This window comes from Chaetodon trifascialis, chromosome 18, assembly GCF_039877785.1.
Source record: "Chaetodon trifascialis isolate fChaTrf1 chromosome 18, fChaTrf1.hap1, whole genome shotgun sequence".
Classification (NCBI taxonomy): Eukaryota; Metazoa; Chordata; class Actinopteri; order Chaetodontiformes; family Chaetodontidae; genus Chaetodon; species Chaetodon trifascialis.
Genome location: NC_092073.1, coordinates 9,395,628 through 9,412,438, shown reverse-complemented (window position 1 = coordinate 9,412,438; position 16,811 = coordinate 9,395,628). Strand labels below are relative to the sequence as shown.

Below are 16,811 nucleotides of genomic sequence, written 5' to 3'. Positions count from 1 at the left end.
CCGAGGAAAGAATCCAATACCACTGAGACTTGCGCTGCACCTGGGCCTATTGTGAAACCTTATTCCTGTCCAGTCTGTAAGAAAACACAGTCAACTTCCATCCAGACAGACAGAACGACACTGGAATGCACTCACAGGGAGAGCGAAATATTGTCCAAATACAGCCATAAACTACACTCAGTATTTAAGTATTTCCACGCCAATGACAGCAGATTGAATGAAAGCAGCCATTAAAACATGTCATTGTCTCTGCTGAAGCCACCGCTCATTACAAGGATTGGTTTGCCTGTAATATGTAAAATGCTTCCAAATGCTGGGCACTCATTCAGCTGCAGCACACTCTGCAGCCTGTGAGCGTGGTTTGCAGGATCAAGTTTGCTGGCGTATTCTCTTAAAAGTTTTAAGATGAAACTTGAGGAAGAGAAGAGAGCTACACGAGATAGATGCAAAGAACAAAACAAAAATAAATATAAATCACAAAATACCTTCTCTTCATGTGGGTGCCGTCTGTATTACCTGCAATGCAGCTACAGTACCAGCAGGTTGCACTACTGCACCATGTCTGAGCATATCAACCACTGTAATCATGCAAAAAGCCTATCCATTCTCACTCTATTACCAGTCTCCAGGATCGCCAGTGATGATCTGAGCCGTGACCGTGCAGGCTGCACATTGTCTCATCTCAGAAAACATGTCAAAGGATTAAGCTATTCCTCAGGACGACACTTTGTTTACGTTAATCCCACTTAATCCTCCAGAGAGATTTAGAATGAACAGTCATTTCACTTTCAATCGAAGCCCGTACCATCGGTCAAGATCAAACAATTAACTGACAAACGCAAATATAGGTAAAGAGGAAAAGACACATGTCCATGTTTCGCTCTATAACATGTCATAACCCAGGGATGCACAGTAGCAGCGTTCACCCACCTGTTAAAGCAAGAACAGCTTTTTTCTATTCCATTCAATTTTAATTTTGTTCATATTTCATTGTATCCCCCATGAGACTGTCATAATTGTCCATGTATTACATCGTTGTAACCACCCACTTGAACCGGAACCTTTTCCCTAACAGCCACAGCGCTGTAGGTTTTTTAAGATATGTTTACGGGCTGCTCGAATTGTTGTAAATTCTAATGACCTAATGTACGATCCATCTCCCGCACTACAGAGAAGTTAAAAAAACAAAGCACCAGATTACAAGTCAAGGTAACTAAAGGTAAAAGAACACATAATGCTGCACATTTTCTGCAAATTGTTTTTAAAGTTAAACAACATGCAAGGACCAATGTATCACCTCGAAAAGTTGTGCTTAATTTCCTTGTTTCTTCAATAAACATATTTATTATTAAATAAACCTAATTGATTTTACCCTAATTGTTTTCTTTTCGGCTTTTGAGACTGAAAAACACAATATTGAAGTCATTCAAAAGTGCGAAGCAATTTCTTAACTCCGTATTCCAAAAGCTGACTTTACGGAGAGCACTTGAAAGCAACACGACAGCGGATGTAGCGGCAGCAGTCTACAGTACATCGGCAACCATGTAGCGCTGAGAGCAGAAATATCTCCCACCCGACTAGCTAAAGTATCACGTACACACTCTTATTCAGGTCGCCATAAGGTAACAGTGCATCAAAATGTGTTTGTGAAGACAACTGGACACCCGGACGGAAACTACAAGGCGAGGGAGTCGAGTGTGAAAGCGAAGCCTGTACCATAGAGGTACTATCTGCCCTCGCCTGGACATTTGGGAGAGGACGTTGGGATACTCTTCTGATTTATTATTATACCTTGGCGTTTTATCATCTTTTTAAATGACTGAACTTGTGTGGGTAAGCGTATTTTAGACTCCGGGGGGGAAGGGCGTGTGTCGCTAACAGAACTGGGGTTCGTAGTTTGCACCAGGTCTGGCTCTCGGCGTTACCGCCCCGTTTTTTCTCTCCTGTAGTAACGCTAGCAGCACTGCCAGTAGAAGGCTGAAGACACAGTTTGGGGTTCGGACTACAACCAAAGCCTGCTGACACCATGGGGAATACAACCTCGTGCTGCGTTGCCTCGAGCCCGAAACACCGCAGGAACAACCACTCCAGGCTCGAGCCCTACCGGCCGGAGCCGGAGCTGAGCCGCGAGGACACAGGCTGCAACCTCCAGCACATCAGCGACAGGGAAAATTTAGACGGTAAGCTGCACTCAGCCTCTGCTCACTGACTTGTCTGAATAATATGTAAATAATATAAGAAACAACACACACCAGTTCTTAAATGTACTATTATTAGGATATTTATTTTATAGTGGCTGGGGACAGTGCTCTGCAAATGCCCCATGTCTAAAAGATTTGTGCTGTCGTATTACCAGATAATGAGAGCATGAAACATCTGTGCAAAGGACCCACCCACCCGTCACCCCAGTAACTAACGTTACAGTCCTGTAGGCTTCCATGTCAGTGGACTTCCAGCATGATGGAAATCAGCCATATGCAGCTGTTGAAGTGATCAAACGCTTTCCTTCAGTAAAGGCTGTAAGCAAACGTATCAAAAGTAAAGGTACTGTAGGATGGCCCGTTTCATAGTGTTATACAGTTATATTATTAGATAGGTAATGCATTGTGTAAGTATTGTGTAGGCAGATTTTTACTGCTGTACTTTTACAATTTTAAGATTTTCTGAAAACAAATGCCAAAACTTCGTGCGGGAACAGTAGGTCAAGCCACCTTTAATTCAGATGAATGTGTGTAAAAACGGAGTACAGCATGAGGTGTACTGTTGCTTTAGAATCAAGAAAAAGGAAAACTGATTACGGATAATACTTGAAAATTGATTTGCATAGTAAACAGGCTGCACTGATAGATCTTTGCACCTTGTGAGAAAATTAGTGGTTACGGTTGAACTATTGACTAAATGACTTGATAAGAAAGGCAACATGGAATAAATGTGTCACGATTCTACAGGCGATCATAAGTTTGGTCTTAATCCGTAAAGAAAGTAGTAATTCCAGCTGTCAGACATTTGTAAAAAGAGCAATATTTGGCTCTGAAATGGAGTAGAAGAAACTTAAAATAGGCAAGTAAAGTGTAAGTACCTCAAGATTATGGCAGTCATTAAGTGGGATGCCAGAGTACCAGTGTATTTTTGCTGGGGAAAATACCATATTAATATCCCCATTAGTTTCACTTATCTTCCATCCCTGTTACACACTGACTGCTTCCAGGTTGGTGCTGCCTTACAAAACCTGCTTATTTTAGTGGTCTGTGGCCTACAGCATCTCTTTGTTGGGTTATTTTACATGAACAAAGTGGAACTCATTCACTCTGGATGTTGTCCAGAAGGCAGTTTGAATGAGTCTGCTGACTTGGTGTCGGACCCTGAGCTTGCGTCATTTTCCCCATGTGTCTCTGTGTGAAAGGGCGTGTAAGGTTGGGACAGCATGCTGAAGGGCGAGTGTGAATTCGTGTTCCAGTGGGAGGTGATGTGATAATGATGGACAGTGTTTATGGTGGGATGTCCATTCATTTCCTACAGGGGCCTGAAGAGGAAATGAGCAGCCTCATGCTTCATTCCTCATTAACACCAGTGCACTCTGCCGTCCACATGAGATCCAATGTCCCCGGGGCCCATCAGGTGATTTCAGGGGTTGCCCCAGCAAAATGAGGAGCAGTTTAGAGACTAACAACACTTTGATTTGTTATTTACCAAAACAAATATAATAAGTTTTATTACACAACAGTTCTGAGATTGAATTCATTGAAGCACAATTTTATTGATTTCATCAGGGTCTAATAAGGACTGTCTAATTGTGTATCACTGACACAAAAAAATAGGTACCCCAGTGATTAGTAAGGAAATGGGGAGGAGAGAGAGGAAAAGGAAGGGAATTCAGGGAAGGAAATCATCCCAGCATGCCACCACAGTAAGGAAATTACCTACAATGCATGAGAAAATGTGCAGTTAGTACAAAATGTAAAACAGCCCTAATGCTGGTTGTTGGAGCAAACTCAGTGCAGGTCGTAGTAGAGCACACAGCCTGGCAACACATTGTCTCAGTCCTCCAAGTGAGTAAAAAACAAGGCTTTTGTCACACAGCGCACAGATACAAATAGCACAAACAGCCCTTCATAGGGTGGTTTGATGCCAGCCAAAAACAGGTCAAAATGCCACTTTGAATTATGTGTATCTCAGTTTCTCTGGCATGGCAGGTTTCTTCCTGAAGCTACATTGCTCAGTCTAAATGATGTACTGTAAAAAAAAAAAAAATGGCCAGTCATCCTCACTTCACTTCTCGCTGTGAGGATTGGGCTCATACTGAGTAATCAAGGAAGCCTCAGGTTTTGAACAGTGCCCTCTCTGTTATTGATTCAGCAGGCGCCGTATAGGTCAGATGTGGTTTGATGATGGTTTTTGAAGACCAGTACAGTAATTTTGCACATAGTCCTTCTATCCATCCATTCTCTGCTGCTTTTCTGGGTCTGGGTTGCAGTAGTAGTGGGCTAAGCAAGGTATCCCTGACATACTCCTTTGTCACTTCCTCCTGCTCATCCTCAGGGGGACCCCAAGGCATTCCCAGGCCCGATGGCATACATATAATCCCTGTCAGCATGTTCTGGGTCTACCCAGCGGTGTCCTGTTAGTTGGACGTGCTTGGAATACCTCCACATGGAGGCGTCTGGGGGCATCCGAATCAGATGTCTGAACCACCTTAACCAGCATGTTTTCATGTGAAGAAGCAGCAGCTCTGCTCTGAGATTGTTGGGGTGAGCCCAGTCACCTAACAAAGCAAAGTCAAATTTGGTTGCTTGTAACTGCACTCATTCTTTCAATCATTACCCAAATTTGGAACAGTACCAATTATATCTATGTGTACTTTTGACTCATTTAATGCCATAAAAAAAGAAAGATCGATTTCGGCGTCAAATATATAACCTGTAAATTTTGCCATTTTCCTGTTGCTTCACTGTTTATTTTGCTGGTCAGCCTGTTGAATTTGGCGTTAGCACTTTCTGTGGCTAATGTGGCGAGTAGCATCTATTGTATACCCACACGCTGCAGCAGTGTTGGAGTATTTGATATTGAGGGACAGTCAAGAGAACCTGAGTGAACGGAAATCCTCATTTGAAGCCAGTTCAATGACCAGAGCAGTGGGTTGGATGTGGGAAACAGGTTTTTTTTTTTCACGTCGAGTCAGTCAGAGAATGCCATCATTGAAAGCCGGGTCAAGCTTTCCTTGCCCTGAGCACATCCACATTCCTCTTGATGTAATTTATGGAAAATGTTTAAATGCTCGTCCTTTTGTGTCGTCTCACATAGCCAGAGCTAACATTATCTCCACACTTCATACTGCAACACACGCTCAGCTGGTTTTGCTGTTCCAGGAAAGCCCCCTCTGCTGTGTTCTGTATAGGTATGTGTGTCTGGTTGGTAGACAAAACACCTTTTGGCATATACCTCATTTTCATTCCTTTTTGGAGCCAATAAAGATGTCTGTTTTGCTTACATTGCTAATAGAGTGAAAAGAGGAAGAATAATGTTTTGAGTGGAATATCCCGATTATTTTCATTATCAATTAATCTGTTGGTTATTTTCTTCATTAATTGTTCAGTCTATAAAATATCCAGGGTGAGGCAAGACTCTGTAGTCACTGCATTTAAATGTATTGCCAGCTCAGGAGGTCATTGGACAAGAGGTCAAAATGACCAACAAATCCAAACACAGAGCTTGGAATTGTGCCTCTTATAATAAATGGCACGATGAAAGGAAAGGGAGAGTAAGAACTGGTTTCAAGCTGGTTTTTAGTGTTTCGCCTAAGCTGTTTACTCAAGTCTTAAGATAATGGCCCTTTGACTGTGTCACTGGACCTCTAAATGCATTCCACAGCCAGAGGACTCCTGTCTCTATCCTGTGGAAGCACACTGCTTGATCCAAGCAAATGAACATATGGGAAAGTCACATATACTATAGGTCATCATGTATATGCCTGATTATAGTAAAGAGCTGATATAATCTTGAGGACTTTGTGATCAGTAAATATGAAAATGCACAAGGAGACCACATGATGCAGAGAGATTTGATATGTTTTTTGAAAGAGTGACGTAATAGTCGCTCCTGGCTTTTATCTGGCTTAAAGGAGGGCAGTGTGATGGTAATCAAGCTCGTGTTGTGTTTGATTTGGTTTTACAAATAGTGTGATTTTGTTGGTGGATAATGCATGCCTGCCTCGCCTTGTGCTGCGTTCTTATATGTGTGACCCCGGCTGCATTGAGCATGTGATGAGAAAAAAAAAATCAGCCGTGAGAACTGCTGACAGTGGTGATGACACACGCGCGCACTCCTGCGTTTGCACAAACAAAACACACAAAGTGCTCATTGAACTGCCTCTTTATAAGTATGAGAGGGTCTTTCCAGGAGATGCTTTCACAAATTAGCAGTGCAGTATGATTTGCCTGGTTATTATCTCGCTCTCTATAGCATCTACAGCACTTTGTATTCACATCATAACTTAAACACCAGTCAGAGATGAAGATGCTGAAGATTCATGCCCCTCCTGACAGCCTTTTAATGTCCATTTGTGTTCAGTCTGTCATGCTGTATAGGTTGCACCCCACAGCACGTATATCTGCTTGTTAATACATCTCCAATACCATGAGACAGGTCTCTCATGGTCAAGTCCATCACTTGTCTTTGACTGGAATAAATACACGTTATTTACAATGGACATACAGATGTAAAGGGTAGTTAAGTTTTATGGTTGCTGTCAATACACAGTCAAATTAATTGATTCCCAACTGGAGGAACTCACTGGTGAAATGCTCCTGCTGTTGGGCGAGTGTTGTTTGACTGGTGGCATGTGTGGTCACTGAGTAGATTCAGCAGTCAAGGTGCTTTTAATATAAAAAATGCAGGGATAGTTACATAAGGATGTGTTTACCAAACCCTAGAAAAAAGTAGCTTTTTGATGTTGTCCGGCAGCAGTGATGTAAGTATAAAGGCTTCATAAGCATGACTTAACACTTCTATCTGAATCTTTATAAAACAATAAATCCAGCAAATAGGTGGCGGCACTGTACTTGAACTAATCTCATATGTAAATAGAATGAATATCTCCATTCTTCATGATCACATTTCCTCTGTAGCGATTTGCTGTATTTGACCTTTTTTAATTGCAGCCTCTTTCTTAGCTCCTTTTGAGAAAAATGAGCTGACTGAAAATCAATTGACTTGCTAAAATTGAGATTTGTTGTAGCAGAAGTAGGAGATTTCCCCTAAAACAGGGGTGGTTTGGTTTGGCCTGCGAGGCAATTCATAAATATTCAAAAACAGCAATTAAAAAAAAATAGTATGTTCCTCGGAGTGGGCCCTGAACGCAACACACGTATCGGATGATATCACCTCAATGCATCATTCTGACTGTCAATAAAAATTCCTAAGCTCCTACTTCGCAAGAGGAATAGGAGAGGAATATGGAGGACAAGCTGATCAGAGAATAAGATTACAGATTGTCATCTGCGTGTAGCTCATGTTGCTTGATATAACTAGATTCACCGTCATTGCAGCACTCAGAAGAGGGAGGAAAATTCTTTGCAGTTTCCAGATCGTCCAAAACAACAGCTGAGCTATTTTAAACTAATTTGATCAGAGAACATTATAATGATGTATTACTGCACAGCAGCTCTAAGTAAAGGTAAACCTAGGCCACTTACAATGTCTCAGAAATAAGAGAGAATGGAAAATGAGATGGAAGATGAAACAGATGGATCTCTCACCCTGTTTGGGTTTTACTTAACACAGACATCTGTAAATGAGCAATAGCTCCGGGCCCAGCATCCGTCTCTGTCTCATCAGTGTTAAAGTTAGTTATTTCTGGAGCACGCGTGCGCACACACACACACGCACGCACGCACGCACGCACGCACGCACGCACGCACGCACACACACACACACACACACACACACACAGAGTCAGTCAGCTTTCCATCACTTATGAGGACATTACGTTGACTTACATTCATTTCCTGGAGATAACCACAACCACTGCTTCCCTAAAATTTAATGATTGACGTCATGAGGACTTGCGCTTTGTCCCTAGAAGTAAGGTGAGCCCCCACAATGTCACTGTGCAAGCAGATTTATGTCCCCAGAACATTAGTAATACATGTCCAGATATACACACATGCACGGACGTACACACACACACACACACACACATATTGATGAGTCTTACTTGCCGGCTAATTGAAATCTGGACATGGATTATTCATGCCTGGTTGATGAGCCTGGGGAGTCTCCTAACTATGAATTCCAGACGAGTTGACCTAGATGTACGGTGTGTGATACGAGCCTGTTTTGATTGTTGCTGAGGTGAAAAATGGTCCTGATCCTGCCAGGAGTTTCTATGTCTTATGTAAAGATGCACATGTTTAGATTGCTGACAATTTTACCTTTTCCCAGCCAGTCCAGTTAATGCATGAAATAAATGATAAATACATAAATCATGTAAAAACATAGGCTCATTAAAGGACAAATGGGTTCTTCCCATATGCATTTTTGTGGAGTATGAACTGATTCCCTTCATTTCACTCATTTTGGCTCTTTTCCTGTTTATTTGACCAGGCTTCAGCAACACTGGAAACTAGGGCAACTTATTATTTTCTTTATCAAATAATCTGCCAATTATTTTCTCAGTTAACTGAGGGAGTCATGCATGAAATCAGAAATGTCAGTGACAAATGGCAGCAAAGTTTTTTTAAGACCAGACACTAACAGTCTAAAACCTAAAGATATTAAGGTTTACCATCACACACTACAAAGGAAAGGCCCAAATCCTCATATTTTGAGAAGCGAGAGCTGGCCATTTGCTATTTTTGCTTGAGAAATGTCATAAAACAATCAATGGATTATCAAAATACAGTAGTTGATTAATTTTCTGTTTGTTCTTTAGCTTTAATGTATGAATTACAGTTCCTTGAGGTATATTAATGCACAAAAAAGCCAAACAGTTTATTGAATTTTCTGTGAAGTACATATTAACTATAGCGCTAATTGGCTGAAATCCATCCCTTGATAACTCACGTCCCCGTGTCACAGGTTTCAAATCTAAAAATCAAAAACAGATTGAAGAGCCAAAAAAGAACAAGGCAGTCTTTTGGTGAACAGAGACAAACGAGCCAGCTCTTCAAACAGATTGAGAATGCCCCAACTACAGTTTGATGAGCTGTCTGAAACCAGGGCAGTAAATGTCACAGTTTGGTGTCAGCCTCTCACAGTTGACGGATTCTTTGTACATCCACAGTTTAATACAGACGTTCAGCCATCACTCAGGGACAAGTCAGTCATAAAAGAGGCAGTGATAAGTGTTTGGGTTTGGAACGAGCTGTTTAATGGGGTGCGACTCTCACTTCGTCTTACTCTGTTAACATGTTCTTTTCGAGTCACCAGTGCTTTTGTGATCACTGTTGCAATCTTCACCTGACCTGAAAACAGCAACTTCATGCATACTCTGAATCATTGGTTCAAGGCATTTTGGGAAATGTGAGACATTATAATCTACAGTCTAAGTACACAAGGCAGGTTCAGGGAAACTTGGCATAAAAAGGCATTAATTGCAACATGTGACATGATGCATAAAATGCATAGAACAATTAGTTGATGGACAGAAAATTAAGCTGCAACCATTTTGATAGTTGATTAATCATTGCAATCAATTTTCAAGCCATTTTCATGCCAAATGTTTGACAGGTCCAGTTTTTCAAATTTGAGGATTTGCTAATTTTCTCTGTCATATCTACATACATATATACATGTACAGTAAATTGAATATATTTAGGATTGTCGGTTGGATAAAATGCGTCATCCAAATATGTCACACTGGGCACCTGTTGGAAATACTAATTAATTATCATATTTTAGTGATTTTTTCACTCCTTTCACACAAGCAGACCGATATACAAAAGTTAGAAGGTGGAACCAAAAAAAGTTTGGCAGTTTTGCTTAAAGAATGACAATGATAATAATAAGAATTGTAATAATAATAATAATAATAATGATAATGGATTAGTCAAGTAATTATTTAAGTGCTTATCATTCCCTCTCTCATGGTATTTTTATGCAGTTGCTAATTTGACAGATGCATAGAGCATAATGCTGGAAAAAAAATCCACAGTGTTTGGTATTGGCAGTAGAGTCATTTCTGCTTGTCATATGTCATCAGCATTGGTGGCTGTTGATGATTGGTGCTTGTCAAATTAAGCGCTTTGCTGCTTCTGGGATGCTCCTCTGCACTCTTGAGAACGCCATGTATTTCCACCACAGTTCGCCTGCTGGGATTGGTTTGCCTCCTCAGTGCAGTTTGCACGTCTGACAGCTGACCTGTACAACCTCAGTCCTTTACTAAGCACTTCTTCTGGGTAAAGTGCCTTTGACAAATGCAGGTTTGTGTATGCGTCCATCGTACTCGCTGTAAGAGTCTGTTTCATTTGTTGTTGTGATGGTTATTTTGTATTTGCTTCCGCCTCTAAACTGACAGCCACAGCGACTAAAATAGTAGACAAAATGGAAGTTTGCTCTTTGCTGCCAAGCTGCTGCACTGTAGTAGCATTAAATAGCAAGTAGCAGAAGTGTTTGTGAGAGTCTGGATCACGCCTGCTTAAGTGACTCACAATCGTTGACTTATAAAAACAACTCGTCTCCTTGACTACTTGCTCACAAAAGCCGGCAATTTCCCAAAAGGAATAACAAATCATTTCAGAGGGAGCGGCTTCCATTTTAAAAACAAATTAACTGATTCACAGAGTGTTAATGAAAATGCAATTGCCCGTGACAATCTCATCCTGGTGTCTCGTTTGGCTCGACTCGGCCTACGCCTGGGAAGACACATTTACTGCCCACAAATTACCTGCTCCTGTGTTCACTCATAGTGCCGCTGTCTCCAGAGACATTCACATTGTAATGGTCTTCTGTCAGTCCGGATAAAGAAAAGGGAGACAGCCTCTGGATCACTGAACACAGTCAGAGAAAGTGTCTTTGTGACACAGACATTCATTTTCTATTCTATTGAGTTGTAACACCTATAACACTCGGTCTGTGAATGCAGAATAATGCTGCCATTGTGTGAACACCTTTATACTCCACTGCACTTGGTTTTGCATTTTGCTTTCACTAGAAATTAGAAAAATAACAATAAAAGCCTTTTTCTGTATTTTTCAAATGTGTTTAATCACCGGGAAAATTACATTTTCGTTTCAGAAATTGATAAAACATTGACATTTTGGAGATGGATAGCAAAATGCTAATAGAAACACTGGATGTGGACTGTCAACCTTCTGGCTTATGGGCAGAATGCCTCTAAAAGTAGTGGAGGTTCACACGGAGCTATTAATAGATGTGTCTGAAGTCAACCCTGATGTTCCCCTGAGCTTCAAATAGGGTTTCCCCTCATCCCACCTTCATTTAGGTTCCACCTCTGATGATCAGAGCAGGTTGATACTGTCTAAGAGTGAGAGAAAAAAAACGGATTTGGGCAATAAAATTGCTTCACCTGTTTGTTTTGGTTTTGTGCTGTCAGTGCTCATGCTTTTGGTAGGACAGCTGTGTAGTGATGCGTGGGAATGCCAGTAGCCTTTGTGATCCAGGTCTTCACCTCATTGTTCAGAGAGAATTTCCTGAATCCAACTTGTCAGGAGTGTGTGTTCTTGTAAGCAGTAAGAACAAAAATCAGTGAATGCCCGTGCTTGAGTGTTAAGTAGATTCCCATCAGTGCTCTTGAATGATATAATCAGAAATCAGCTTACATAATGCAATCTGTCTGTTTGCTTGCTGAAGTGGTGCTTTCAGCCACATACACGCTTGGGAACTGGACTCAATGGCAATTAGATGTGGTGTTTGGGAGCTCAAGAGATCATTTGGGCACAGCTGTCAGCAGGCCACTTGCATTACTGGCAAATTCGTTCTGCAGAATGGGGGAGACGGCTTGTCTCGCTTTGAGCAGAGAGGACAGAGACATCCAAATTCTACAGACAGATCAGGTTTACAGGGTTAGTCTTTGTCACCATGTTTGACCTTACAGAGCTCTTCACAATAGGATTTAAAGGAGATTTACATTCATTCCCTCACACTCGAGTCTGACTGTGAAACAGAGACCTAAAACCAACTGGTTACATTATGCTGCCTGTTTTTCTAGCACACACTGCACAAATGTTACAGAAATGTGTTTCTGACCAAAAGCCTCCTGTTTAAGGCGGGTTCATTATTTATGTGTCTGCTCCAGGACAATGCTGTGAAATCCTTGAGCAAAATAGTAGTAGACAGTGGTAGCATATAATCTGGCTAGTTTCAAAATACATTGCATGTGTCTGAAGAAATCCCAAATGAAATGGGGCATTAAACTCAAACCTCTCAAGAAAAAGAAACTTCTTTGCTGTACTCACTCCAGGTCTACTGTGCCACACTGATTGAATTGCACAGATTAGCTTGTCCATGCTCATGACATTACATCAGCCCTCCAGCTGCTGCTGTTGGGCTTAATGCATAAACTGGAATGTGTGGATGAAGCAGTATACATTTTGTCCCTAGAAATATTGCCTCCCTGCTTAACCAGTAAACTGTAATTTAATTCAGTAACATTGGAGCCCATCTGCAGGGCCACGCCATATAACTAATTATGTATTTATTGGAATATTCTGTCATTACCATCGACTGCATAAAACATGGACATCTCTCTGTGGCGTCACCCATAGTTCTCTCAAGTGCCATCGTGAAGCTTAGTGACAGGGAGTCAAGCCATTGCTATCTTGGCAGTGCCTGACTCCACCTAAAAATGAGCAGCGAAGTGGAGCATGGATGGAGCCACTTCTACATTGGCCTCTAGGTTGCCGTTTGATTGCTACACAGGTGAAACTCAAATTGAGAAACAGGGATGAATGCCCAGTTATCAATATTCACAGATGTTTTCATCTGTCTGATGTCTTGTCCATACTGGCATCAATTATCATATTAGTCTCATCATATGCTGTGAATTCAAATGTGGACTTTCATGTGACATCCCTGCCAGGGTCATCACTGTACAATCTCCCGTAGAAAAGCTCATGTTTGCATAAATCATGTCTGATGTAGCCATGTTGTCTGTGCTGATTCTAGTGGAGTCAGGCCTAATTTAGCCAGCTAAATGAGCATGCAGTCATCAGATGGGACCACTTGAGTAGCTGGTGGTTACTTGGTGAGCAGGTGTAGAGGTAATTACATGCTGCTGATTGGTTGTTAGAAGTTGTCTGCCAGCATGGCACAATACCATCTGACCAGCTATCCAGTCTATAAAAGATAGCTCGACTGACATAATTGTTCACTGCGAGACTTCGCTTCAGTGTGATTATGGTGCAGCGGATGTGCCATCTGTTAATTTTCATCACAAGGGATTTGTGAAAAATATTATTTATCATCTCATTTCAGATTTTAAGTCACAAAGATATAACGCCACACTTGATCCTTGAGGGTATACTGTTAAATGCCTCTTTTATTTGCTTCTTCTGTGCAGTTTGTATTGGAAAGGTTGATACAAAGAGTGTCCCTGAACCAACAGATGTTTGATCAGATTCTCAGTGTATTATTTGAGTAATGCATCCACCCATTTCTGCATCCTCAGTCCAGAGCGCTTCGTCGGAGCCTATCCCAACACACAGTATGCAAATGTTCCCATTCTGTGTCAGCTACCAGAATGTCTACAGTACATGTGTGTGTACATGCCTGATAGAAGCCATTGTTATTCTGGTATGCTGGCCTGTGTTTGTGTTGATTTATGCATGGGTGCTAATGCCTGTATGGGGGAATGTGTTTGTGCATGGCAACATTTGTGTGCTCACATGTGCTGTGTGGAAATGTCAACCCAGACAGAATATGACAGAGTTTGGCACAGATGGCCCTCCTGTCATCCTCAGCTCCTTCCACAGCTTGACACCGGATGAAGCTCACACACACAGAGAGAGAGAGAGAGAGAGAGAGAGAGAGAGAGAGAGAGAGAGAGAGAGAGAGAGAGAGAGAGAGAGAGAGAGAGAGAGAGAGAGAGAGAGAGAGAGAGAGAGAGAGAGAGAGAGAGATTAAACAAGGAGCTATGACAGGAGTGGAGGGTGGTGGCAGGCTAATGCATCACAGTTGAACATTGGCCCAGCAAACACATTTCTAATATTTGTGTATCTATCTTTAGGGCTTAAACCATTTATTGAATTCAGAATAGCCACATTTTTAGAAAGAAATAATGTGAGGGCATACAGTAGTTACAGCAAGATGTGTAGTGTTATTGGATGTTATGTTCTAGCTGCCAGATAGTGCTGCTTTAATTCCTTTGCATAACATTTTGCATTGAAATACTTTTATGGAAACCCAGCCAAGGATGCTTATGTGAAATACCCTGTAATATCACGAAACACATGCTGCATGTGTATCCAGTCCGCTGCCAGCAGGCACAGCGATATGTCAGACTTTTTTCTCCTAGATGTAGGTGGCTGATGTTGATCCCTCATAGTGGTGCATGGATCATGTTCTGAAGGGACAGATGGTCGATGGCAGGAGAGGAACTTCAGGGGTTATATTGCCTTTTTAAACATTACATGGCTGTTCTGTTGAAACATGCACCTTTGTCACCTTCACATTCCCTCAGGAATGGAGCATGAATATATGCTATTCATCTCCAGCAAAACTGTGTTGTTCTAGAGGAACCATATACATTTGTGTTGTAGATTTCCAAAATTTGAGAACGCCAGTGTTCTTCCCTGCAGGTTGTTATTTTGTGTTTGATTTTATGACCTATTTCTCCTGTGTCCCTACTTCATTTCTCTATAGTGCTGTTTCCACTAATTGGCCATCTCTTTCCCATGTGTCAGCAGGTGTTGGACCCTGGTGCCTGTCCACCCAGGTGCCCCTTTGTACCATAATTGCTGTCATCCAGTGTGCACTGTTCATAGACTGATGGATGCCGTGACTCTGCTCTGTGCATTTATGTCTATGAGAGTGTCATGTGTATCGGGCTACATGTGTCTGATTATAAAGACACATCACATGTTTTAAAGTCGTGGTGTTCCTCAACATGTTTGAGAGCAAGGCTTGTTTGTTTATTAATCTCCTCACCTGGGTCCTTTTCTTCTATGCTGTCTTAGCAAACTATAGTCAACACAGTCCCTGAACCCAGAACAGTGCAGCAGAGCTCTTTCAGTCACCAACCTGGAGTGTTTTTTTTAATTTTTTTAAGTTAAACTTGCCTGATTCATTGGCAAAGTAGACTGTCAATCCTCTCCAGACCGCTTTGATTAGTCCACTTTTCATATTCCTCAGGGAAGTCAATAGATATGTATACTGTGATACATGTGATCATGGATTTATGTAATTCAGATAATCACTGCCATACAGTATAAACCAGTCATAGTTGCTTTCTTTTGGTCTAAATCATTTCATTTCTGGTTTTTGTCCCATTCCTCACCTTTGTTATTCACCCTCCACTGTAAAGGATGACTTCCTATCTCTGCCAATAGGTCAATGTGTGATGATGTGCATGTGGAGTAAGAAGACTGCGGTGTTCTGTGCTGTACAGTGCCACTGCATCATCAAGCACAATAAGAGTCAGCTGCAATTACAGAGTAGTGTACAAGCAGGTGGGAGAGGCAGAGAAAGATAGAGCAACAGAGAGAAAGAAAAGGACAGCGAGCCCGTCTTTGCCTTTGATGGGCCTGCCTTTCAAGCCAGTGTTGCCTAGTTACAGCGAGCAGAGGATGCAGGCATGGGAGGGGAGAGAAAGTGGGAGGGTGGGTTTATGGCTGTCAGCTGGGTGAAGAGTAAATGAGTCCCCTCCATGCCCATGGACTCTTCAGCCCCCAACATCCCCAGCTTACTTCAATGTCTCACTCTTACTCTCTGTCTCTCTCTCTCTGTTGTACAAACAGTAAAGTAAATATTCTTGGATTTTGGTCCGTAGCAAAAACAAGACATCTGAAGACGTCACCTTGGAAATTATAACGGGCATTCACGATTGCATTTTATAGACAAAACAATTTAGAAGACAAATAATCAGCAGATTAATCGATAATGAAAATAATCAGTAGTTGTCACCCTAATTACATCTCTCATCAGATGATATGCGATATTGCAAGAAAGTCAGATTTTTTCAGAGCAGCACATGATTTGCACCTTCATGGTTATGCATCTTTGTGAAAGCGCTGTGATGTTTCTGCTCTGCTCTTCACAGAGATCACTTGTTAACCAAACAGTGTTTCTGCCACTGACTGTCTGTGGCTGTGTTTTCATTTGTCGCTTCACCCATTGTCTGCTGGTGCTAACTCACCATTTCTTCTTCTGTATTACGAACAAGCTGTTGTTTCCGCTGAAGAAATGCAAGACTTTTTTATACATGGGAAAAACTCTGGATGATCAGAGCAGCAAATGTTAAAGGCTTCCATTTTTAAGGGAGCCAATTGTAAAGCTCAGTGTCATTAAGGACTCCTCAGTTTTTATTCATGGACAGATGGAAGCGTAATAGCTGATGTTGCATGCCATTACATTAAACTAAACTGTTAGACTTAAGTGCCTGGAAAAAAATATGAGCTACTGGCCTTGCCAAATGAAATGTCGATAGCTGTTGGAGTGCAGCCACTCTGTCCTTGCCTCTGCAACATCTTTTTTTTTTTTTTTTTTATCTCCATCTGTCTGTCCTTGTAGCATCATTCACTGCTGCCTCCTTTGCCCCCTTAGCATGTCAACATTGCATTTAGCTTGTACTGTCATTGGGAAAGATTTCTTTTCTCTTCACTCCTCTTTCCTACCCTGGGCTTTTCTGTTTCAGTGTC

At 41.6% G+C, this 16,811-nt stretch overlaps 1 protein-coding gene across 8 annotated transcripts in view; it reads left to right on the top strand.

Moving 5' to 3' along the window:
- Window positions 1–1,488: 1,488 nt before the first annotated feature.
- ccny (cyclin Y) overlaps window positions 1,489–16,811 on the top strand; it is a 35,722-nt gene continuing 20,399 nt past the window's right edge. For 6 of the 8 annotated variants that reach the window (XM_070985783.1, XM_070985780.1, XM_070985781.1 and 3 more), the window contains exons 1-2: window positions 1,489–1,833; window positions 1,950–2,180. In XM_070985783.1, the coding sequence (XP_070841884.1) occupies window positions 2,027–2,180 (154 nt within the window). In that variant the 5' untranslated portion in view covers window positions 1,489–1,833; window positions 1,950–2,026. Of the gene's footprint in view, window positions 2,181–16,811 lie in introns of all 8 variants that reach the window. The other 2 variants (XM_070985776.1, XM_070985778.1) reach the window with 2 other exon arrangements.